This window comes from Ruditapes philippinarum, unplaced genomic scaffold, assembly GCF_026571515.1.
Source record: "Ruditapes philippinarum isolate M1 unplaced genomic scaffold, ASM2657151v2 ctg1430_1_1_1_1, whole genome shotgun sequence".
Taxonomy (NCBI): domain Eukaryota; kingdom Metazoa; phylum Mollusca; class Bivalvia; order Venerida; family Veneridae; genus Ruditapes; species Ruditapes philippinarum.
This window is the reverse complement of record NW_026865935.1, coordinates 18,457-44,842: the sequence shown is the minus strand read 5'-3', so window position 1 is coordinate 44,842 and position 26,386 is coordinate 18,457. Positions and strand designations below refer to the sequence as shown.

At 33.0% G+C, this 26,386-nt stretch overlaps 1 protein-coding gene and 1 long non-coding RNA gene across 9 annotated transcripts in view; both read left to right on the top strand.

Annotated features, from left to right (window-relative positions):
* LOC132730785 (multiple epidermal growth factor-like domains protein 6) overlaps window positions 1-26,048 on the top strand; it is a 107,696-nt gene extending 81,648 nt beyond the window's left edge. For 7 of the 8 annotated variants that reach the window (XM_060716795.1, XM_060716798.1, XM_060716797.1 and 4 more), the window contains 5 exons: window positions 326-583; window positions 4,286-4,414; window positions 5,191-5,316; window positions 5,511-5,645; window positions 22,580-26,048. In XM_060716795.1, the coding sequence (XP_060572778.1) occupies window positions 326-583; window positions 4,286-4,414; window positions 5,191-5,316; window positions 5,511-5,645; window positions 22,580-22,650 (719 nt within the window). In that variant the 3' untranslated portion in view covers window positions 22,651-26,048. Of the gene's footprint in view, window positions 1-325; window positions 584-4,285; window positions 4,415-5,190; window positions 5,317-5,510; window positions 5,646-14,514; window positions 14,550-22,579 lie in introns of all 8 variants that reach the window. The other variant, XM_060716793.1, reaches the window with a different exon arrangement.
* LOC132730786 (uncharacterized) lies at window positions 19,020-21,808 on the top strand. The gene is made up of 3 exons (XR_009625798.1): window positions 19,020-19,690; window positions 20,391-20,474; window positions 20,714-21,808. It is a non-coding gene; the product is annotated as an uncharacterized LOC132730786 (long non-coding RNA).
* Window positions 26,049-26,386: the final 338 nt, after the last annotated feature.

Genomic DNA, 26,386 nt, shown 5'->3' with positions numbered 1-26,386 from the left:
GCAAACACATTCGGCGGGGGATGGCCATGTTGACATGGCTCTTGTTTTTATAAGTGTCAGCATACTTTTGATATTAGATTACTCACTATACATAAAACCATATTTTTCTTGCCAAAATGTTTAAAATACACTTCAAAGTTCGTTTATGTACGCCTCAAACAGATATATTATTTTTTATATGCACACAATATTAACAAACACTTCATTTTAATCAACAAATACTTCTCATAATTTGATTTAATTGTATTTATGAGTTTGATGACATGTAACATTTATGTCATATAGATTTACAACTAAAAATGTAAAATGCCAGTTGTTATTTTAGTTTGTGAAGAGGGGTTTTACGGTGACAATTGTGAAGAAGAATGTCAGTGCGGAATAATGGGACATTGTGATCCTAACACTGGTCGATGTATATGTGGGTTAGGTTGGCAAGGCCCAACATGCGAGGAACGTTGTCAGTCTGGAAAGTTTGGTCCGGATTGTAAATATTCATGTAAATGTCAGAATGAAGCATCATGTGATCCTGTCACTGGCTGCTGCGAATGTAAGCCTGGTTTTTATGGACAATCTTGTGAAATAGGTAATTTGTTTTTGTTCTCTTATACATGTATATGTTTTACTTAATATAATGGCTCACAAACTTGTGTTAATTGTGCAGGTCTATCTTCAAAATGTTGTTATTTAATGTCTCTGTGCATATAAGCGCTATTTCGTTTTATCTGTGTTAAGTTTCAATGTTTTTATAAGCACTACATTTAAGTGTCATTTTTGTTCGTTTATCATTGCGTTTTCTATTAATTAATCTGTGTCATTTCAGCAATGTCCGTATGTCGGTGATATATTTGTTGATTGGTACTATATCTGTTCGTTTATCACTATTTTACTTGCTTGTTTATAATGGCATTTACATCTATTTAAATGTCACTTTTAAATTGTGAGTGCCAGTGCTAATACTAGATTTTTTGTCAGTTTTATCTTTCCGCTCTATTACCAGCTCTGTCTGTATGATTTATGTGTTTTTGTACGCCCGTTTGATAAAACGGGTCGTATTATAGAAACGCACCTGGCGGGCGGCTTTCAATTTTGTCCGGAGCATATCTCCGACATCTATGGAAGAATTTTGATGAAACTATATAGAGATGTTCCCTACTATGAGAAGCTGTGTTGCGCCCACACTTAGAGGCCATTGAAAATCGCTTCTCCGGAGCAAAACTTCTACATGTTATGCATAAAGGGATTTCAATGTAACTTAGCACAAATGTTCATCAGTGTGAGGCTAAGTATTTACGCCCTTTATGAAATGAAATCAGATTTTGTGAAAGGGCAATTGCAACTTCTCGGGCTTTTTCGTCGGTCATAATAGCCGATCATTCCGATTGGTATGCGGATGTTTGCTTATCAAAAATGAAATGTCGCGATATGTACAATGAATAGCGAACTGGAGAACTTCGCAATGCAAACATATTAAAATGAAATTATCTTATCCGTCAATGAATCACGCTCTTCGGTTTCTTTTTATTAATCACAGTTGGTTATTATATATTGCTGTACCTGTAATTAGGATGATGACCTTAACATTGTGAAAGTCCGAAAATCTATTTATAGAAGTATTTTAGTTTAACGAAACGGTCATTCGTGTCGCGCTATGGTTATAGATAACGAACTGGAGAATTTGCAGGAAATGAAATACAAACATATTCAAACAATTAATTGAAATACTATATAAACAATAGAATAGAATAATTTTATTTCACCAATCAAGGGTCATACTATATGACATATATAATCACAAGCATAAAACACAAGGCATAAAACAAAATATATCAACCAACAAATTGTGTATTGTATGGTAGAAATGAAGACAATAAAGTAACTAAGGCTTAATTCGTATTATTGGAAAAACAAATAACACAGGCATAGTAATGTTAAAATAAGAAGTAAATAAATAAAACAGTATTAAAAAAAAAAAAAAACAACACTAATTACTCATTCGATATTCAAGTACAAAAATATACATTCAATGGTCTGACAAATTTTTATTACTAATAGTACTACCTAACATAAGATTTCTTTTATTATAAATTTCGAGTAGGTATTTAGAAAAGACATTCAAGACTCTAGGGTCTTCCGAGGACATTAACCAAACAAATTTCTGCTTATTATTCAACATACAAAAGTTCTTATTTGATATTTCAATTTGTCTAAATAGTAGTTCTCTATTACTATCAAATTTTGTACAACACATGGAAAAATGAATTTCATCTTCTACAAGATTGGAAGAGCAACAGTTACAATACCTTTGATTTACTGGGATCTTTTTATATCTGCCTGTTTCTATATTCAATCTGTGTGCACTTACTCTAAACTTGGTGAAGAAAGTTCTTATATCTTTGTCCTTAATATGTCTAAAGTACACTTCTCTACAAAACCTTTGTTTAAACAAAGAGTATGTTCTAAGTTTCCCTTCAGTACCTGAGATATTCAAACACCAGTTGGTTTGGTACATTTTCACTAACTTGAGTTTAATAACATTTACTAAGTTCTTATTGGTTAAACCAGCATCAGATATACCTAAATGCTTAAAACAATGTTGTACACAAGAAACCCAGCAAACTTTATTATCCGTAAATAATGTTTGACTTTCAATAAAGGCAGCAGATAGTAATTTGCTAACATTTCCATTTAGCAGTCTTTGATAAAACTTAACATAACTACATATTACATCAATAAATAGTGGATACCGTCCTAGTTCACCGCATACTGCCTCATTTGATGTTTTTTTGTGTACACCCAGAATATATTTTAAAAATTTCACATGCATCTTATCACAGGACATATTTCCAAATGTAAACACACTGATGGGTCAGAGTAATTCATTAAAATAGTACATTGACCTCCCAATAAATCAATTAATAGACTTCTTTTCCTTTTGACTACTATTTTGTATGTTCCAAAGAAAATAGATCTACCACATGAACTTGAAATTTTATAAAATGACCAATATTTATGATAGTATCCAAAAATACCCCCTATATAGTATAAATAAACTTATTCCATATAGGGGGGTATATTTTGGATATTATAGACCTGTATATTCTGGATATTATCGTTAATATTGATAGAATTTCAAGTTCCTGTGGAAAAAATATTTTAATCTCTAGTATGCCTACGAAAGTTCATGATGAACAATGTCTTTCGTCCGCCTATTCATAAATATTATACAATTTTGGTAAAAACCAATTAACTTTTGAAACGTCATAAGAATATCTAGTCATCAGATGTCTACTAGTTCATCTTCACTTGCTGCATTTCTTGCTTGGACGCCCTTTGATGCTTTGCATCAATGCTTTTCTTGTCGATGGATTGTAACACAAATGATAAGTTCATAACTATCATGACTACAAGTGTGACACCTGTTATTTAGGTTAATATTTGCAAGGTCAAGGTCACTTGAGATGATAAAATATCCAGATATTGTCCGGATGTTGCCCATATGTATATCTATAGTGCCCACATCTCTGTCAAAAGCTTTTGTGACTGGCGTATTTTGCGACAATGTTGCCCTTGTTTTATAGATGGTATCTGTATCCTCTTATATCAGATGTAAATACAAGGAATGTAACGTCTTTTCCCCGCCCATTACACATTTTAGAAAAATAGGTGTTTATAAACTAGTTTAAACGATTAGAAATGCTAAAACCAATGATTTCCATGCTCATTTCACACAAAGGTGCTAGTCGCATTGATTTGACCTAAAATATGTTTAATGTAATATAATATCAATATATTAAAAAATCAGATAGAAAAAATCAGTTTATTTTCTATTTAACTTTTTTTCCAGCCAATAATTTTTTTACTCAATTTGGTAAAAATCGCCAGTGTAAGCTGATGCATTCTGTATGCGTATAAGTCCACGTTTTGTGTAACTGGTATAATATGTGTATATCATTGTGTTCATGTTTATAATTGGTCATATTGCAAAACACGAAAATTTCATGCTTCGGACATCTTATACTTAACGGATATTTGCAAGTAAAATAAAATGCTAAAGCATCTTGCACAAAAATATATATTATTTCTAAAACTTCGATAGGTAACATGATATTTGATAGAAAAAAGTAGTAATTTACATAATTGATAAACGCAGCCTGGATTCCAAGCATAAACGAACGTTTTTAAAGATTTTTTTCCATTGTGCCAAGTTTCAATAGTTTTGCAACAGTTGCTTAAGCCATTCTTTTATCTCGTAGTGTTCATACTATTCATATTTCTTCGTTTTCAGCGTGTCCCAGTGGCACACATGGGCAGTATTGTTCAGAAAGATGTGATTGTGAAAATGGCGCAGATTGTGATGCTGAAACTGGGGCATGCGACTGTATACCTGGATATACTGGTGACACGTGCCAACAAGGTATACCTGTCTCACACAATTCACATATGCTAAAAATATCAATCATGATTTATGATGAAATGAGTCTTTTTAAAGGAAAAGCAATTGGTGCTAAAGCAATTTTATATGTTACATTAAGGAGTGGTATTATTAGAATAAATAGAAAATTGGTATGACATAAGTAGATGTGTGCTAACATGAAACACTATTGTGTGTAACAGTATAGATTTATAGACGAGCATAACAAAACATTAACTTGCAAGTATATGTAACTTAAATAATTTGATATTCATATGAAGTCATCCTTTGAAACAAGCCATGCTTCTTTATATATATTCAGACTAACAAATTTGCTTTTAAGTTGAAGTTTTAACATAGTATAGAGCTCACTTATGTTAAAAAAAGTTTATCCTGTGCTTCATAGATTTTTCTCTTCTAAATAATGGCTGCTCAGTCATTGTAATATGGCATGAAAGTTGCATAACCCAGTGATGGACAATCGAATTACACCATCCTAGTTAACACCATTTAAGATTATTTATTCAAGTTGCTTGGAAAAAGTGTCATCAAAAGATCAAGTAACACCTCAAGTCATACATGAATAAATATTTATACCCCAGAAATAAACAGCCAATCAAAGTTTTTAACACTTTTAACCAGTTGTAATTTTTAACCGTTGCAACGTCATATTTTGTTGGTATTGATTGAATGAATATATTACTAAGTTGCCAGAAATGCTTTTATCTTTTAAATAAACTGAGGTTTAGCAAAGAACAATTTTTTATTGTGTGTTTCAGTGTGTCCAACTGGTCTGTATGGAAAACGTTGCTCGAATTCGTGTGAATGTGACTCTGGAAATTGTCACCACGTGACAGGAGAGTGTATTTGTCCGGCGGGATTTATGCCACCTGATTGCACCTTATGTAAGAAACACTTAAACTTTAGCCTCTAAGGAATATTATTAGGAATATCTTTTTACATTCAATTTAATGTCTCATTCGTTCAAGCTTTTAACGTGCGATTTATAGATTTTAAACATATATATTTTGTAGATTAAGTTAATTCTTTTAATATATAACTCTCTATTCTATTTGAATATGTAATTTTATGTATACAGCATGCAAAGAAGGTCGGTTTGGGCCGAACTGTGAATTCCTTTGTGACTGTGATAATGGCGGAATATGCAATCCTATATCTGGATCTTGTAGTTGTAAAAATGGATGGATAGGACCAAGGTGTGACTCTCCACTCAGTAAGTACCGTAACTTTATGCCTTAATGAGGGTCGCTATTGCCTATTCAGATTACTTAAAATCTGCAGAAGGCTCAACACAAGAGGAGGTAGTGTCCCTTTTACTGTTTTTATTATTCATTGATGACCTTGTTCCAATGAATGTGGAACATAATTTATATATAAACAGAATGCCTTTTAAGTTCAGAAACGAATTATCTGGGTAAAGATTGTCTTTATACAAGCTAGCTATTTAAACTGGACGCTATTCTAGAAACAAACAGGAAAGACATGAGTAATTTTGTACAATAGGGATATAGAAAATAAATACGAGGATTGATCAAAAAGTTCTTGGCCCGATGTACTTCCGGTAGTCAGAGAACCCAACTAATGGTCTTACTTTTCAATGTAATTGCCCTCTACATCAAAGAACTCATTGACCGCCTCAATGACACCTTCATTGCTTCCAAAACGTCTACCATGAAGCTTGGTTTTCAGTTTCGAAAACAGGTAGAAGTCGGAGGGGGCCAAGTCCGGAGAATATGGGGTATAGGGAAGAATTTCATAGCCACAGTCAGTTGCAGCAGCCATCGCCACTTGAGATGTGTGAGCTGTCGCATTGCCTGCAGGAGCAGAACACCTTGAGTCAGTTTGCATCTCCTTTTATGCGCGATTTCTTGAAGCAGACGTTTCAATTCGTCTACATAGTGCGTTGTAACACCGCACTTTGGGGTCAAACGCACTTTGGGGTTAAAATCGAGAAATTGACCCCAAAGTGCGTTAATATGCTACATATCAACGCACTTTGGGTTCATTTTGTTTATAGTTTTGTATACATATTTTATTTTAGTTTTGCATACATATTTTTTTTTAGTTTTGCATTCATATTTTATTTTTGTTTTTCGTACATATTTTAGCCAATAAAATCAGCTTTCAAATCTCATAACAGTCCATAGGTGAGTATAAAACTAGCACAGTGGTTTGGTCCCATTTCGGCCCACTTTTGGAATCGGCCTTATCGTTTTCGGCCGGGCAAGTCTGGTTTCGGCCGACACTTTTCGGCCCATTTTTTATATAATATGCATTTTATATAATTATTATTTTTTATCATTATAAACTTTTATATTAGTGTCAATTTGGAAAGGTCTGTTGATTGGTGATCAGTTATTATTCCATGAATATGCACCACTCCCTGAGAATTGAGAATAATGAAACCTAGATCAATTCTTAAGCACATCCAGATAATGTGCAGAATTTATATGCCAGGTGTGCCGGCTCAAGGTCGGGGTCACACCTTCAGGTCAAAGGATAAAGACTTGGGTTTCATGTCCGCTCCTTATCTCCGAAACCCCATGAAGGATTTTACAAATGTTAACCACATCGAGACCATATGCAGAACCATTCTTTGCGGACTATATATTTATATATATATATATATATATATATATATATATATATATATATATATATATATATATATATATATATATATATATATATATATATATATATATATGCTAAAAAGTGTCGTTACTTTTGATACCTCCAAAAATGAAAATATTGGTATTTGCAAATGGCATTTGGAAATGAGGTACTGTAATTTACAGATGGCGAAGTGTTTAAAAATGGTGTTTTACAAATGGTGTAATTATCCAAACCTCTACTTTGCAAATGGCGCCATGTAAAAATATGTACGAAAAAAACAAATAAAGGATATTGAATGAGTGTAAGTTCAATACTGAATTTATTGCACGAGTTGAATAAATTTATAATATTATTTTATTCAACGAGTGCAATAAATTCAGTAATGAACTTACACGAATTTAATATTCTATTTATCACATACCCAAAATAAAGACCGTTTAAAGTGAAATAAGAGTAATTTTTCATTGACGCGTCTATAGTATAACGCTAACATTTAGCGCGTCTTTACACTATGTTTGTTTAACGCTAATGACGTCACGTCAAAATATATGCACGGTCGTGCAATACCATATTTACGGAGTCGCAAAATCGGCACGGGTGTGTGATAAAATAAAATATGTACAAAAAAAATCTAAAATAAAATATGTATGCAAACTAAAATAAAGTATGTATGCAAACTAAAATATAATCAGTTCAATAAAAACAAACGCTTTTCTTAAGCTTTCGACGTTTAGTCTTCTTCAGAAAAAATTGACGTTTATAAAATAACAAATGACAAATGACGCAACGTCCGTTTAACTATACGCTAAACAGAACGTGACGTTAACGCGGGAATAAAAACTTTGTCCAATAAATACAGAATCTTTCATGAATATAAATACAGCAATATACAATAAATTACACATATAATATGGATCTGCACATGTGATACCAAAAATTCTCATAATTAATAATAATAAAAAAACCTTGATATGAGAAAAAGAGAAAAAACATACTACATGTATATTTATAATACTGCACGCTTGTAACGTCATTTTTCATTGGATAATCGAGACGTTTATATAGTTTTATATACACGGCTGCTGTCGATTCATGAAGAAATCTTACTTTTTTTCTCTAAAAATGATGCTTGCTGTATTATAAATTCGTTATAAAGATCGTTGACAGGTTATATGGCCGTATATAAACGGCTGTTTGCAATATAACCCTCGCCTAACGACTCGGGTTATATATACAAAAAGCCGTTTATATAGGGCCATATAATCTGTCAACGATCTTTATAACTAATAGTATACCGGCTCAATAATGACAAAGTTATATTGTACAAAACTTTTGCATTCATATCATTTTTTTAAATTTTTTTTTTTGCAAACTAAAATAAAATATGTATGCAAAACTAAAATAAAGTATGTATGCAAACTAAAAAAGAATATGTATGCAAAACTAAAAAATGTATGTATTCAAAATTAAAAAGAATATGTACGACAAACAAACAAAAAATATGTACGAAAAATAAAAACAAAAGTATCCAAAAAAAAAATACAAATGTCACTTTTATGCCACCGTTCAAAATACTCTAGTACAGAAATTGTGCATTCCTAGAATTAAAAGATGCTGCGAAAAATATCCCGTTCTGTCGGTCATTTACTTGATAACTTTTGGTGCCATATTGAGCCCCATTTTAAATATGTTAGGAATGAAATAAAATGCAGTTAATATTTTTTTCCAAAGAACTATAAATATACTCTATTGCAATGTGCTGGTGAAACATCAAGTTTTTCGATCGGACTAAAAGGGATTTTTACAAAAAACATATAGCTTATCAACAAACTTAAGGGTTTTGTAAGCTCCGTAACAACCGTTCGCCAGAGGCTTTTTTTAAGGGAAATCTTACATACTTCTTTAGAAAGAGCAAACATGAATTTTATAATGTTAAAATAATGGTATCAGAGAAATGTAAGATGCTTGTTACCTGAATGAAGTAGCGATAAATGTGAAAATATTTGTCATAAAAGAAGTCCAAACACTGTAGTATTTGACTTCCCTATAAATACTAATTCACTATAACTGTACTCATCATTGCCAAAAAGCAACAAATGAAAAAGATGGTTCAGGTAGTTGGCCAATGTGTATTTTTTTTAATAATATCGGAGAACATCAAAATGAAAAAGGTTTTAAGAAAAACAAATAAAAGCATAATGGGCCTTTAAAACGTTATTTTTAACCCTCGGGGGATCGATACCCCACAATCCCCTCTATACCCCCAGTGAGAATTTTACATTGTTCTGAAGCTCCGCTCTTAATGTGCGACTACTTAAATAGTTGATATCTTTAGTACTGCCTGTACTGATTACTACTTAAGCCGCATCTACACCTAGTCAAGTTTCTTATATGTCACATTTAGCTAAATAAGTGGCTCTTTCAACATACTATCACTGAAATGTCTTACTAAGATTTCCCAGAATTTATACCTTTGCCTATGCTAAGACTATCATATTTCTATAAAATGTGTAAATAAAAAACGGGAAAATAATGCATTTAGCTAAAAACAATGGAATTAATGAAAGGTGTACATTCTTGTAAAATAAATGGAAAATTTGAGAAAAAATATTTTAAGCTTAATAATTGATACAAATTCTTTATTTGGTGATATATTTGGTGAAAGTTCTTCACTTGCTAATCAAGATCATTTAAATCCCTATTGATTCTACTATAATTCAGGGCACATGTTTGTGTCTATTTAATACCTTGATTTTTTGTTTACCACTGACTTTGACTACAATATATTATTTAAAACATAATGAACATTAATTTTCTTTGACCCCAAAGTGCGGTCGTTTGCATGATGTTAAAAATGCATATGTACCTGTTTAACGCACTTTGGGGTTAAAATTGGACCTCAAAGTGCGTAACGCACTTTGGGGTTGGACCCCAAAGTACGTAACGCACTTTGGGGTCGGACCCCAAAGTGCGTTTGACCCCAAAGTGCGGTGTTACAGTGCGTACCGTTTATGGTACGACCTTGCTCAAGATAGTCAATCATGATTATCCCCTGACCATCCCAAAAAGTTGAAGCCATCATCTTCCCTGCTGATGGCATCCTCTTGAATTTCTTCGGAGGGGTGAACCAGGGTCATTCCCTTGCATGCTCTGTTTTTTCGATTCTGGATCGAAGTTATGGACCCATGTTCTTCCTGAGTAACGATCCGGTAGGTAAAATCAGTTCATCCTCGTAGCGAGACAAAAGATATCTTGAAACGTCAAGCCTGGTCCGTTTCTGGTCGTCAGTCAACTGTCTGGGGACCCATCTAGCGGAAACCTTTGACATGCCATAGACATCAGTCAGAATTGCCTGAACTGAACCAAAGCTTATACCCACTTCCCTAGCAATGCTTCGCAGGTCTCGCCTTCTGTCGCACATGACCAGATCGTGCACAGCTTCGGCAGTTTCATCGTTGGTGGCCTCTTTTGGCCGCCCAGGCCGCTCATCATCTCCAATGCTCTCCCTGCCCCTCTTAAATTCAGCAGCCCATTTTTTCACAGTGCTATAGGAAGGGGACTCCTTCCCAAGTGTATCCATGAAGTCTTCATGGATTTCCTTGGGGGACATCCCTTTCTTACAGAGGTACTTAATGACGGCTCTGATTTCAACTTTCTCCATTTGGTCTAAATGACACCCCCCCCCCCCCTACTGATCAAAATGTGTTTTTAGCCCACCTGAGGACAATGTCCTCAAGGTGAGCTTTTGTGATGGCCCATTGTCCATCGTCCGTCCGTGCGACAACAATTTTTTTAAATAAGTTCTCCTCCTAAACCAAATGGCCAAATTTGTTGAAACTTTGCAGGGATGTTTCTTGCATGAAGCTCTACTAAAGTTCTTCAAAAAATTAAATTCCATCTAGAACTCTTCTTGTAAAAAATCAAAAGAGCTAGAGCTAAGATATTTGGCATGAAACATCTTCTAGTGGATGTCTACCAATTTTGTTCAAATAAAAGCTCTATGGTCAAAATTGGCCCTGCCCCAGGGGTAATTGATTTCTTTATATGTATATAGTAAAAACTTTAAGAAAAATCATCAAAGAGGTAGAGCTTAGGTATTTGGCATACAAAATTCTAATAGATGTCTACAAAGCTTGTGTCAAAAATTCAAAAACTCAAAATTGACCCCGCCTTAGGGGGTCATTGACTTCTTTCCTTATATGTATATTGTAAAAAACCTAAAAAATCTTCTTCTGACAATTTAAAAAAGGTAGAGCTTAGATATTTGGCATGAAACAGTTCAGTCCCCAGCCAGGACAGATGTTTGTTTTCCCTCTCTTTTTCTGTCATTTTATAAGCTCACATCTCACTTAGTGATAGGCTGAACTATTCAATAAAATGGCTGCCAGAGTTGAAATTAGAAAACAACAACATCTAAACAACATCTTTACCACTGGTTCAGTTTTGAAATAATTTTACACAAAAAATTCCTTGGTGACAGTGTTTTAAATTTTTCAGATTTAGCTGTCCCCGTTTTCAAATTGTGCTTCTGGGGTGAAAAAGGGCTACATTTTGACCTATTTCTCTGGTGAGCGATCTATGGCCCTCTGGGCCCTCTTGTATGTTACTTAATTTGTGTAAAACCGCATGTAACTCGGTCGGTAAACTTCAATAAGATATCGGTATCGACGTATCGTGTGTAAAAGTCAGTGTAGTGGCTAGAAGTATATCGGGCGAGAACTTTTTGGTCATACCTCGTACATGTATCAGTTTATTTGTTTTTATATTCCCGTCATAATTTACATATATGAAGACCAAATGTCAAAAGTTTGCAAATCTCTTGAAAAGTGATTATGAAAGTTCAGATCGAGGTACATCCAGTTTGTTAAGTCAATGTCGAGGTCACACTTTTAAAGGTTTAATGATAAAGTTCACATTTTCCTGTCCACTCCTTAACTATTAAACTTTTGTAAAGTTTTAAAATAATTTTGCTCAACTGGTCACCATAATGACATGATGTGTGGAGTGCAATACTAAGGTTGCTACCCACAAGGTCAAGGTCACACATAGAGGTCAAATGTTAAAAGTCAACAATTTGGTGTCCTCTTCATAACTTTTTAACCACTGATTATTTAATTGTATTGGCACAAATGATCACCATTATCACCTAAACAGGACAACAACCAGATGGCTACCCCCAAGATCAAGGTTATAACATAACCAGCAAACTTGTAATTCTCACCTTAATGATTTGTAAAACATGAAAACTATAACAAATAATACATTAGAGTCACTATCAAAGTATTGTAAGTTAAAACAGGACATACAACTAAAGCCCACGGAACAGCAAGTTTGCCTAAAGCATGATACAACCAAATATGCAAGAAACTTGGCAATATATGAAGTCTAAAAGTACCCATGGTTACCAAGACCTTGACCTAAATATTCAAACAAAATAAGATGATCTACAAAGATATCCTTCTGAATATTGGAAGATAATTGGTCAATAACTGAAAGAGACTTTTGTGATGAGCAAATGTGCTTATTATATGTATGTCACAACATCAATGTCATGGTTGGTAATAAACATTCATTTCCGCTTTAGCTGTTCCTTAGACTGCCTTGTTTTCCTTTGATATCTCCTTTTTTCTTCTTTTACAAAGTGGCTATAGCTTTGTTATTTATGAATGAATTGTCCTCATACATGGACACAACAGTCCTTGGGGATAGACCTTCAAGTTGATGAGACTTACATTGAATGACTATTACTTGCCAGGTCCAGTTATTGATTTAAAACACATTAAACTGGCCGCAACTTTATCTCAGGAAACGGTAGATAATTAACTTGAAATATCAATGCAATATTACAATGCACTGTGTTTTTTACGTTGTATAACTCTGATAGGTAGTTTGACATAATTTAGTCTTTTTTATTCAAATTGGCTAAAACAGAAGAATAATGTTTCTTTTACTTAGTTATCTCCCTTCAATTTTACCAAAGTAATGGTAAGCAAATGATTATACTCTTTGGTAAACTTCAATAAGATATCGGTATCGACGTATCGTGTGTAAAAGTCAGTGTAGTGGCTAGAAGTATATCGGGCGAGAACTTTTTGGTCATACCCTCGTACATGTATCAGTTTATTTGTTTTTATATTCCCGTCATAATTTACATATATGAAGACCAAATGTCAAAAGTTTGCAAATCTCTTGAAAAGTGATTATGAAAGTTCAGATCGAGGTACATCCAGTTTGTTAAGTCAATGTCGAAGTCACACTTTTAAAGGTTTAATGATAAAGTTCACATTTTCCTGTCCACTCCTTAACTATTAAACTTTTGTAAAGTTTTAAAATAATTTTGCTCAACTGGTCACCATAATGAAATGATGTGTGGAGTGCAATACTAAGGTTGCTCCCCCCAAGGTCAAGGTCACACATAGAGGTCAAATGTTAAAAGTCAACAATTTGGTGTCCTCTTCATAACTTTTTAACCACTGAAATTATTTAATTGTATTGGCACAAATGATCACCATTATCACCTAAAGAGGACAACAACCAGATGGCTACCCCCAAGATCAAGGTTATAACATAACCAGCAAACTTGTAATTCTCACCTTAATGATTTGTAAAACATGAAAACTATAACAAATAATACATTAGAGTCACTATCCAAGTATTGTAAGTTAAAACAGGACATACAACTAAAGCCCACGGAACAGCAAGTTTGCCTAAGGCATGATACAACCAAATATGCAAGAAACTTGGCAATATATGAAGTCTAAAAGTACCCATGGTTACCAAGACCTTGACCTAAATATTCAAACAAAATAAGATGATCTACAAAGACATCCTTCTGAATATGGAAGATAATTGGTCAATAACTGAAAGAGACTTTTGTGATGAGCAAATGTGCTTATTATATGTATGTCACAACATCAATGTCATGGTTGGTAATAAACATTCATTTCCGCTTTAGCTGTTCTTTAGACTGCCTTGTTTTCCTTTGATATCTCCTTTTTTCTTCTTTTACAAAGTGGCTATAGCTTTGTTATTTATGAATGAATTGTCCTCATACATGGACACAACAGTCCTTGGGGATAGACATTCAAGTTGATGAGACTTACATTGAATGACTATTACTTGCCAGGTCCAGTTATTGATTTAAAACACATTAAACTGGCCGCAACTTTATCTCAGGAAACGGTAGATAATTAACTTGAAATATCAATGCAATATTACAATGCACTGTGTTTTTTACGTTGTATAACTCTGATAGGTAGTTTGACATAATTTCAGTGTTAGCCACGTTGTGTATAATTTGTTCAAATGATATCTTAATTGCTAGATGTGTGCATGTTCATTTAGAAATGGCATATTAAATATCAGAAGAAGAAAAACTTTTGAAAATCAGTCGAATATTTTGTATTTAAACGCTTTTGTATATATATATATGGGAAGTGTTAAGTGTTAATGATTTTATATACTAGGAGTGAACAGAAAGAATATATTTGGACGGTAGTGGGTAAGCCAGCATGAGCCTTTACTTTATTGAATAATTAACTAATATTCTTTTGCACGGTGTTATAATGTACTCATTTTTGGATGCTTCTTTATTTTATCGATTCGAAAGTGAAATTTATGATGTTCTCATTCTTAATTGTTTTACAGTAATTATTAATGTAGCTGCACTGTTGTGTTTCTGTGTCGATGTCGATGAAAGGAAAGTCTAGGTCACCGATTTATTTCATTTTCATCACACTTTTGTGAAATTTGTGTATAAATTTATAGTTTTTACAAAAATACAGTTTGCGAATAATATTTTTCTTTCTGGATATAAGCAATATTTCATGCAACTTCCAACGTTGCTGACGTGGTTGGCAACATCTCATGTTCCTTTGTAAAGTCAGTATAACTAAACGTACTTTAGACAGAATCATCGTTTAATTTTTGTTTCGTTTGGTTTTACGGCGAACCAACACAATTTAGGTCCTATGACGCCGAAACGGGAAATATGATTTTGGCTAATTTTGGAAGTTACAAACGTAAAGCAACACCAAGAGTTAAAATCACCTCTACTGCTGGAGCTAATTGATGCATAGACTTCAGTAATTGGAACCGATTCAGCCGCCTCTTACATTTACGCTGAGATAAACTTCTTCAATTCTGATGCCTCAAATATTAAAAACAACCCGTCAGCCACAAGTTTTATATATGAAAAGAGTCGATGAGAGTACACTGTATATCTAGCACCTTGGTGAAGTTGGTGTAATTACATACTGAATTGTATCATTTCACACAGATGTTTGATAAATATACAGAAAAGTTATGACTTCAAAAATACCAAGATATAAAGCTTAATATACACTTTAAACATTATTACAAATATTTCAGGGATAATGTTTTTTTATCAAAGCAATGATTGAGTTGTGTCGATCTGTTTAATACAATAACGCATATATAACATTGATATTACATTGATATTCGGTATACCTGATATTTGCCAAACTACTCGTGTCATGTTACATTGAAATAAGCAGATAAAATGACTGGACATGTTACGCCAATCATAAAAAGTTCATGGATCATATGTTGCCTGTTTCTTTTTATATGCCCAAACAAATTTCGGGCATATTATGTTATACCCCGGCCCCTGGCGTCCGTCCGTCTGTCTGGACGTCCTTCGGTCCGTCCGTTAGCAATTTGGTTTCCGGAGCATAACTTAAGTTCCATTTGGCCCACAATATTCAAACTTCATAGGATGATTGTCCATATTGGGTAGAAGACCCCTATTGATTTTGGGGTCACAAGGTCAAAGGTCAAGGTCACTATTACCTTAAAACTGAAAACAGTTTCCGGAGCATAACTTAAGTTCCATTTGGCCCAAAGTGTTCAAACTTCATAGTATGATTGTCCATATTGGGTAGAAGACCCCTATTGATTTTGATGTCACAAGGGTAAAGGTCAAGATCACTTTAACCTTAAAACTGAAAAAAGTTTCCGAAGCATAACTTAAGTTCCATTTGGCCCACAGTGTTCAAACTTCATAGTTTGATTGTCCATATTGGGTAGAAGGCCCCTATTGATTTTGGAGTCACAAGGTCAAAGGGCAAGGTCACTATTACCTTAAAACTGAAAACAGTTTCCGGAGCATAACTTAAGTTCCATTTGGCCCACAGTGTTCAAACTTCATATGATGATTTCCATATTGGGTAAAAAAAAACATTTATTTTCGGGTCACAAGGTCAAAGTTCAAGGTCACTATTATTTTAAAACTGAAAAAAAGTTTCCGGAGCATAAGGTCTATTTGGCCCTCAATATTCAAACTTCATAGGATGATTGTCCATATTAGGTAGAAGATCCCGTTTGATTATGGGGTCACAAGGTCAGAGGTCAAGGTCACTATTTCTTTAAAACTGAAAACAATTTCCAGAACATAACTTAAGTTCCATTTGGCCCTTAGTTTTCAAACTTCATAGGAGGATTGTTATTTGAAGGGGGTAATACTTTATTTAATTCCCATGTCTTACAATGCTTCATCCTTACTAAAAACACACTTTCGAGCATATCCGCCTATCGGTGCTCTTGTTACTATTATGTAAACATAGAAGTTAAGGTATGCCGAAGATCAAGGAGTTATTGTGCTTATTATCTTATTAATATCTTATATATATATATATCTACGAAACACAAAAGTGGCTTCAGAATGGTAGTCAGGCAGGTCGTCATTCTCACGAATAATTTCAATATTAAGTAAACATATTTCTTGAAGTATTTTGTTGGTTCAAATATAATGTCCTAGCATCTTTAATTTTACACAGTTCCTATGTTATTTCCCCAGCTTACTTTACTGGATATACACGGGCATTAAATTACTGGATATACACGGGCATTAAATTACTGGATATACACGGGCATTAAATTACTGGATATACACGGGCATTAAATTATTTTCATTATGTACCCCAAAATATTTATCAGAATAAGGTACACATACTAGAATTGTACCCCAATTTTGAAAGTTAGTTTGTACCCTGAAAATCACAAGAATTTGGACAGTTTGAAAACTTTGTTTTCATTTCATGAGATGTCATATTTATATCTTGTGTGTATAGGATACATAACACTCTTTTCTTTATAAAAATATCTAAAAAGATGATAGTCCTTGATTGCTTTCTCCATGAAAATGACCAATAACGGGGAGAGATAGTGGCTTAAGAAAGGTTTGTCAAGGGTATGCCAGACTTTTAGAGTATTTGCATCTCTTTTTTTTTTTTTTTTTTTTTTTGCTTTCTTTCTTGTAAACGATTGCATGTCTCTGGTTAGAGAATGTTTATTTTTTCCGTTTATCAGACTATTTTGCTACAACTCTGATAAACGTTACATCTTTAACATTTACTGTAACGTAAAATACATTTAAAGCTGCACACCTCAAGATGAGCCAAAATATTTCAAGAAATTCAATCTTTAGAAAAATGTTTTAAGATCTTAAGAAAAGTAAAAAGATTCAATATCTAATTAATCATTTACATGTTATGTGTGATTAATGACTGATTTTGCAGTATCAGTTACTATATTTCTACAGCGTTACTAACGCAGTAAGAGGTATTTATGTATATTTTGACCTTTTTCTTTTGGTAATTAACGTGGATTGTAAGTGTCGTTTGCAATGTGTAAATTACTTTCTTTGTTCGCTTCACAATACTTTACTTTAAAATACATTTTCAATGTTTTCATGAACATAAGCATGAATCTGGAGGGATTCTGCTTTAACTAACTTTGATGATTACATTTTTGTTATTTCTCGTACTAAATATTAATATGAGTGTTGTGGTATGTTATGTTATCATATCATATTTATATTATTTTATCTTCTATACATAATTCAAATTTAAGAATCGTAAGCCTTATTTACTTAAAGAGAATGCAACGGGCATATTACAATATGTTTACTGAGGATAAAGAAAACTTTTATGGCCGTGTAACACCGCACTTTCGGGGTCCAACCTCAAAGTGCGTTACGTACTTTGGGGTCCAATTTCGACCCCCAAAGTGCGTTAAACAGGTACATATGCATTTTTTAATATCAGACAAACGACCGCACTTTGGGGTCATGAAAAATGAATTTTCATTATGTTTTAAATAATATAATGTAGTCAAAGCCAATGGTAAACAATAATCAACGTATTGACGCTAAACATGTGCGCTGAATCATAGCAGAATCATTACGGGTTTAAATGATCTTGACCAGTAAGTGAATAAGGAATTTGTACCAATTAATAAGCTCAAAATATATTTCTTCTCAAATTTTCCGTTTATTTTAAAAGAATGTACACCTTTCATTAACTCCATTGTTTTTAGGTAATTGCATCATTTTCCCGTTTTTTAATTTACACATTTTATAGAAATATGATAGCCTTAGCATAGACAAAGGTATAAATTCTGAAAAATGTGCCTGAAAATATTGAGAAAGGGCCATTTATTTAGCTTATTTAAATGTGACATTCAAGAAACTTGACTAGGTGGCATAAGTAGTAGTAGACCATACAGACAATATAACTATTTTAGTATATAGTCACACTTTAAGAGCGGAACTTCAAAAAAATGTAATGTTCTCATTGAAGGGTCTAGAGGGGATGGTGGGGTGTCGATCCCCCCGAGATTATAAAATTTACGTTTTAAGGGCCCATTATGCTTTTATTTGTATTTCTTAAAAGCTTTTTAATTTTGGTGTACTTTTTTAGTATCCAAAAAGTTACTCGTTGGCCAATTACATGAACCATCTTTTTCATCTGTTGCTTTTTGGCAGTTTTGGAGTACAGTTAAAGTGAATTAGTATTTTATATGGAAGTACATTACTACATTGTTTACATTTTGCTACTTTTATGGCAAATTATTTCACATTTATCGCTACTTTATTCAGGTAACAATCATCTTACATTTCTCTGATACCATTATTTTAATATTATGAAATTCATGTTTGCCCTTTCTACCCAGCAAACACATGACGTTAAAATAACGTCAGATTATCGTTAGATTTTGGTCACGACGTCGGCGACCAAAATACGACGTAAATCTGACGTCCAAAAACCGATGTCTATTAGACGTTTCTTTTTGACGTCGTACTAACGTCAGGTTCTGGTCGGTTTCCTGACAGTAGGTAAAAAATTAACGAAAGGTAATCCTTATACGCTGTTGTAATCATTTAAACTTTTTTTAAAATGTTATTTGGCTTACAATATAATTGATATATATATATATATATATATATATATATATATATATATATATATATATATATACAAGTGCCTTTCGAAGACCACGTGCGCGGCGCTGCAACCTAATAAAACATATAGGTGGCGCTGTATATAGGTTAATTACATGTGTTTTTGTTATGAAATCTATTTATAGCCACAGATCTGTTAACGAGTTCCAACCATTTAACGTTACAGTATTATCATTTGTGGTATATTATATGTATCAAAATCACGAGTTTTTAATAGTTCTTTAATATTTAATCATAGTGACAGGAAAAGGAAAAAAAACATAATTATAATTCGAATCTACAGTCACGTGGATGGAAAATTCAAATTCGTAGGCGTTTCGTATGTCAGGAATCGGGATGCATTGATAAAGTGAATATTACAGATTTTCTTGAACAAAAAGGTCAGTTTAATTTATGTAAATTTATTTCTACTTTGTATTTGAAAAATAATTGCATGCATTCTTAGATTTAATTATCATTATTTGAACAGTTGAAGCAAAATGTCACACAAATTCGCGATAATGTTTGATAATAAATCATTTCAAATTTGGCATGTTTTAACTCTGCTCGTGAAGAGTTTATAATGTGCCTTTCAGTATAACCAAAGAGAATGCTTAGTTTTCATATTCTTGTTAAACTATTATGTTTTTGTCACTTAAAATCTGAGAATTGAGAATGAATTGATACGATTTCGAGCATTTCGGACCAAGACGTTTCGGTCCTAAATAAATAACCCAAGACGTTTCGGTTTCAAACATTTCGGCATTTTCCCAAACGGTCCAATATTTGATCAGAATAAATCTTACCTTAATGTGTTTTACACCAGATTTTAATATCATTCTAATAAATGAACGGGAAATAAATGAAAGAGCGAATTGATTGATTATGTAATATAGAATGAGGCTTCATATAATCATTAGTAGGAAAAATGTAATCAAAACAACATAAACTTTTTAACAAAACGTAGTACATAAACATACATTTATTATCAACAATTTCTAAACACTCTTTAATTTGAAACTATGAAAAATTTAAGACTTGCGTAACTGTTCTATTTCAAAAGTAGAATATACATAAGTTAGAATATAATTTTCTTTTCAGGTAGTTCAAGCGTTTGACATGCTCTCAAAGGTCGGAGCGGCAGAAATACGTGATAATGTGAAAAGAAACATGAATCATTGGAAAGTAAGATTTTGTAAATTCTATTACATAATATAATCCAAACAAAACTGGAGTTTTAAAGCGTTTTTTTAAATTTTCAGTATTTATGTTTACTTTTAATTTTTGTTAAAGCTCACTTCTGAAAAGCTAGCAAAGTTGTTCATTAATTTAAGATAACTTTCAAAATTTCATAAGGGCAGAAAACCATGAAAAATTTTTGCTTGTAATTTTTCCAATTTTCATAAATTTCTTTTTTTTTTCAGTGAAAATGATATCACAAACGCCATTGGACATTAACATGTTTCATCCTCTGGACAGACGAGAGGTGGTGAGAGAAGGTCATATATCTAAAGGAATCACACCTCCAAATACGTGCTAATTCTTGTGGATATTTAAAAGTACATTTGTGTATAACTTTGTGAAGTAACTAAAAGGAAGTAATTTATACGTTAGTGACAATTATCAAAAGGAGGTCAAAATATGAAAAATACCACTAAATGTTTTAGTAATGCTGTAGAAATATAGTTAAAATACTGAATATCTGTCATTAATTGCTTGAAACATTATTATCCGAATCTTTTTAACTTTAAAATCTTAAAATTAAAATATTTTCATTATTTTGTTTGATAAGGCAAACTTTGATAGAAATATACATACGTTTTGTTCATTAATATTTGTATATGATTTCTTAGTTTCATTTATGTCATTGATTTTGTAATACTTTTTGTTTTGTTATTAACTTATTTTATGTTTTATTTGGTTTAGTTTATGAAAAGTATTTAGCCTTGCAGAATTAACTAAAACTGTATGTATCAGCTTTAAATTGCAACTTTTATCTTAAATAAAAAAACAACATAAAAACATATTTTTGCTTTTAGTTTTTTGTTATACATTTCATTGGAGTGAAAGTTACTTAAAAGAATGAGTTACATTACATTTGATCAAATCAGGATTGGCCAGAAAATATTTATAACATTGTAAACAAGGAGGATTAGGGAAATGATCAGATTAAGGTCAGAAAATGGTCATGTCTAGGGCAGAAAAAGGTTAAGATTTAGATCGGAAAATGGTCAGATCGAGGTCGGAAATTGATCAGAAACTGGTTAGATTTAGGTTGGAAAATGGTCAGATTGAGGTCGTAAAATGGTCAGAAACTTGTTAGATAACGGTCAGATTTTGGTCGGAAAATGGTCAGCTTTTGGTCAGAAATTGTTAGATAATGGTTAGATCCTGACGTCTATCTGACGTCAGATTATTACGTCAAAAAAACTTTCAAATCCGACCGTTTTTCCGACCGTCATCCGACGTCAGAACCTGACTTAAATCTGACGTCAGTATGACGTCTTGTGTTTGCTGGGTAAAGAAGTATGTAAGATTTCCGATTAAGAAAGCCTCTGGCGAACGGTTGTTACGGAGCTTACAAAAAAAGTTTGTTGATAAACTTAATAATGTATTTGTAAAAATCGCTTTTGATAGTCCGATCGAGAAACTTGATATTTAACCAGAACATTGCAATAGAGTATATTTATAGTTCCTTGTTGAACAAAATATTAACTGCGTTTTATTTTATCCCCATCATATTTAAAATGGGGCTCAATACGGCACCAAAGTTATCAAGTAAATGACTGACAGAACGGGATTTTTTTCGCAGCATCTTTTAATTTTAGGAATACATCCACAATTTATGTACCAGAGTACTTTGTTATATGAACACAATTTTTAGATATTTCAAGTGGTAAAATTAATGAAACTTTTATCACTTAAGCATCAAACAAAGTATCGGCCGCCATCTTGAACTCCACCTCAAATATTTCAATGTCGCAGATCGAAAATAAGTGAGTGCTCAGTATTTAAGCAGAACTTCAAACCTCTGGACCCCAAAGTGCGTTGACATGTAGCATATTAACGCACTTTGGGGTCCATTTCTCGATTTTGACCCCAAAGTGCGTTTGACCCCAAAGTGCGGTGTTACATGGCCGGATGTACTGATCAAAATAAGTAACCGCTGTGTACAGTTTGAGAGAATACAGTAACTCGTTAACTTATCAATTTGGTGTTGATAAATTACTTTACAATGTTATGTTGATGGATTTATACGTTCATTACAAATAGATAAATCTACGTTTCAGTTGATAAAGAACACGTACCAAGAAGGGGAGATATACCATGGCAATGGAATTATTCTTATAGACGCAAATGAAACTTGTGAAGAATTTTGAAAAAAGAAGAGATTAACCAAAAAAGAAAATGTGGGCTTAAGATGAAAAATGACATCAGTGTTGCCTGTCTGTTATCGCAACAAAACTCTACACAATGACTGATGAAGACTATTGGTGTAGAGTAATTGTGACGAAAGTGCTTAAGTTTTTACAATTTGATAGCATATATTTCTATAACTGCTGTTGGGGTGTGTGAGTGTGTCATTCATTGTAACATAATGTTAACATTAAACATTGACACTGCTAATTTCTGTAATATATACAATACTTATACTGATTTTTTCATGCTAATTGTGTACGGTAAATAGTTAAATATTGTGATCTGTTTAATATTGATTGTAACATGATTATTAAAATAATGTTTTGATATAAAATATTTCAAACCATGTATAACATTAAATTTTTCTTAACCACGAGGTAAATGTAAGTTTGAATGAAGCTCGAGCATTCGGCTGTTTAAGAATATTCGTACATATAACTATTGACAAAGTGTAGGGCGCAATGGTTAGTTATTTCTTCCCTGAAGCTAATAAGCCTGTTACAAGATAACTATAACAACGACTTGGGTCACAATATTGTTGTTATCTCTTAAAACCTTTTTATATTCTTCCTCGGTTAGTATATGTAGAAAAACATATGACCGTATATTGATGACACATATAAACGTATGGCTTATATGGTCCACTTTATCATATGGCTAAGTTGAAATTATTACTATGTGTAATTAAATGGTTCACTTAAACATATGATCTTAGATCAGTTACTTACTTGATATTTGTTCAGATGAAATGATATTTTTGTTACACTCTTCTTTGCATTAGTCATCTAGGTCTTTTATGCTTCACATACTGTATACAGTATATAGTATAAACATGAAAATGGCATATTCAGGAACATACAGCAATCTATGGTATCTGTTTGGAAGTGGTGGAATAAAGATTTCTGAATGTAATTGTATATTTTCGTGGCCAGTAATTCCATGTATTTAAACATTAATTTTATTTCATTTATTTAACTAGAGAAACTACTGAACTGTTTGTAGTTACTTGCACATTATCTCTGTACTCTTTTGTATGATTGTTTTGTTTTTGAGAACGTTAGGTTGAGTGTTTGACTTAAGTAGCTCTAAACATTGCCAAGAGTTTGTTGGTTCTTAAATCGTATATTGATTCCAATTGCAAAAAATGTGGACTTAATGAATAAACTTGCTTTATCAAGTTCGATAAAATACCAATGTTGATAAAAAATATCTTTGGTAATAATATATAATGACATGGATAACGGCATAGAACGTCAATATTTTTTCTGATCTGACAAAAAATGTCATGCAAAAAGTCAGAACAATTACACGGTGATCTATTACGTGCTTTATTACACCAGAAGCATTCCTACCTGGTGCAAGTCCTAATACCAACATTGTTTCCCGGTTTAGAGTTTCCTTAGAAACATCGCATCTGGCTTATATTTCAGAACATTTCGAAGTCCTTATAAAGTAAACAAATGTGACCAGTTTAACACAATACAATTTATAACTGCTGCGTTTCTTTGAATGTTAAATGAATCCATGCTCATGTTTGTTATTAAAAAGGACACTTGTTGGTGAATCGGGCGTTAAAAATTAAAGAGGTTGTTAACGAGGTAGATAAAAGGTTCGGCCGTAGATAGCAAGGAGTGAGCATATGGGAAATTATCATTACTTCTGGAATAATTCAGTTTCCGGAGCATAACTTTAGTTCCATTTGTCCCACAATATTTAAAATTCATAGGATGATTGTCCATATTAGGTAGAAGATCCATATTGATTTTGGGGTCACAAGGTCAAGGCCACTATTACCTTAAAACTGAAAACAGTTTCCGGGGCATAATTTAAGTTTTATTTGGCCCACAATATTCAAACTTCATAGGATGATTGTCCATATGGGTAGAAGACCCCTATTGATTTTGGGGTCACAACGTCAAAGGTCAAGGTCACTATTACCTTAAAACTGAAAACAGTTTCCGGAGCATAACTTAAGTTCCATTTGGCCCACAATATTCAAACTTCATAGGATGATTGTCCATATTGGGTAGAAGACCTCTATTGATTTTGGGGTCACAAGGTCAATAGTCAAAGTCACTGTTACCTTAGAACTGAAAGTGGAGGAGTGCTTTTTGAAGGAGGTTATACTTTATTTAATTCCCATGTCTTATAAACGCTTCATCCTTACTAAAAAAACACTTTTGGGCTAAAAATGCTCTGCCTAGCGGTGCTCTTGTTAATATCTGGGTCTATAATCCCTTTTTGAGTGTTTGGTATTTTTTCAACATCACCATTACTCCACCACACTGCAATGGCTACATTTTAGTCCTAAATCTTCTGGAATTTCATTCATTACACACATTATCAGGTGATAATTTGAAAATATGTCACTTGTCATCGTGGGAGGTCTGTGCAACACAAGAATTATTAAAATGGTTCATGTTCTATCTTATAAATTAAGGTTTACAGATTTTACATCATTACACAATCTTTAAAAAAACATAGTTCCATAGTTTCCAGATGATTACTCTCTTAAGGTGGTAATAGACTGAAATAATTTTTATCATGAAATAAAGGGCAATTTCAAATTTGGCTACATAGCACTCATTTTGTGTCGCCTGCTACAGAGTAGCAGTGACATATAGGGACCACTTCTCCGTCGTCTATCTGTCCATCAGATACAAAACGTGTCCGCACTCCTCTAAAACTACTGGTGCAATTTCATCCAAGCTTTGTGTGAATGATCAGTACCAAATCTTGTTGTACATATCGGGGAATGATTTTTGCCGGAGTTATGACCCTTTAATGAGTTTTAGTTTTAAAGTTAGTTCTACTTTTTCTTTTATACCACTAATACAAATTCAATGAAACTAGGATTGATCGGTAGCTCAAGTGATCATAATATATATACAGGTTTTTGATACATGGGCCTTTCGGTTGAATCATTTTGGCTGGGTTATGACCCTTCAATAAAAAGGGCATTTTTGACCTGTTAATGATTTTTGTGTCGCCATCTACACAGAAGCTGGTATATTCTACAAAGCAGAAACAACTTAAAGGGATCGCTACGTAATTGTCTTTTTCTCCGTGTGTCTGTCTGTCCGTCACAAAACTTTGACTTTTCCTTAAGAATTACTGGTGCAATTTCATCCAAACTTTACTGGAATGATAAGTATACCAAGTCTAGTGCATATCGTTGGCATGTTTCAGTTAAATGATTTTTGTCACACTTATGGCCCTGTAATGTTTTTGTGTTTTTTTTAAGTTTTGTCTTCTTCTCTTATACTACCTCAAACACTTGCGCATATGTTAACGGGTTATCGGGTTGAGTTATTTTTGCTGAGTTATGGCCCTTAAATAGCTTTGGTCTGTTAATGATTTTGTTTGTCTCCTGCTAGACAGTAACTGCAACATGCGGCTACTTTACAACTGGTCAATCACCCCTCAGTACAACTGCATAATTGGCTATCATCTGGCGACATATGTGAAGATTGGTCGCTCTTGTTCACTAGTTATCACCCCGCTTTTAGTAACTCTTTAATAAGGCAATAAATTAGAATAGTTTTTCGTACACATTTATGCATCATAAAATACATGTTGTATTCCTATCACTACTTTTTAGCTCACCTGAGCACAACGTGATATTGTGATACCCTTTGTCCGCCGTCTATCGTCCGTCGTTATGTTTAATTAAATTA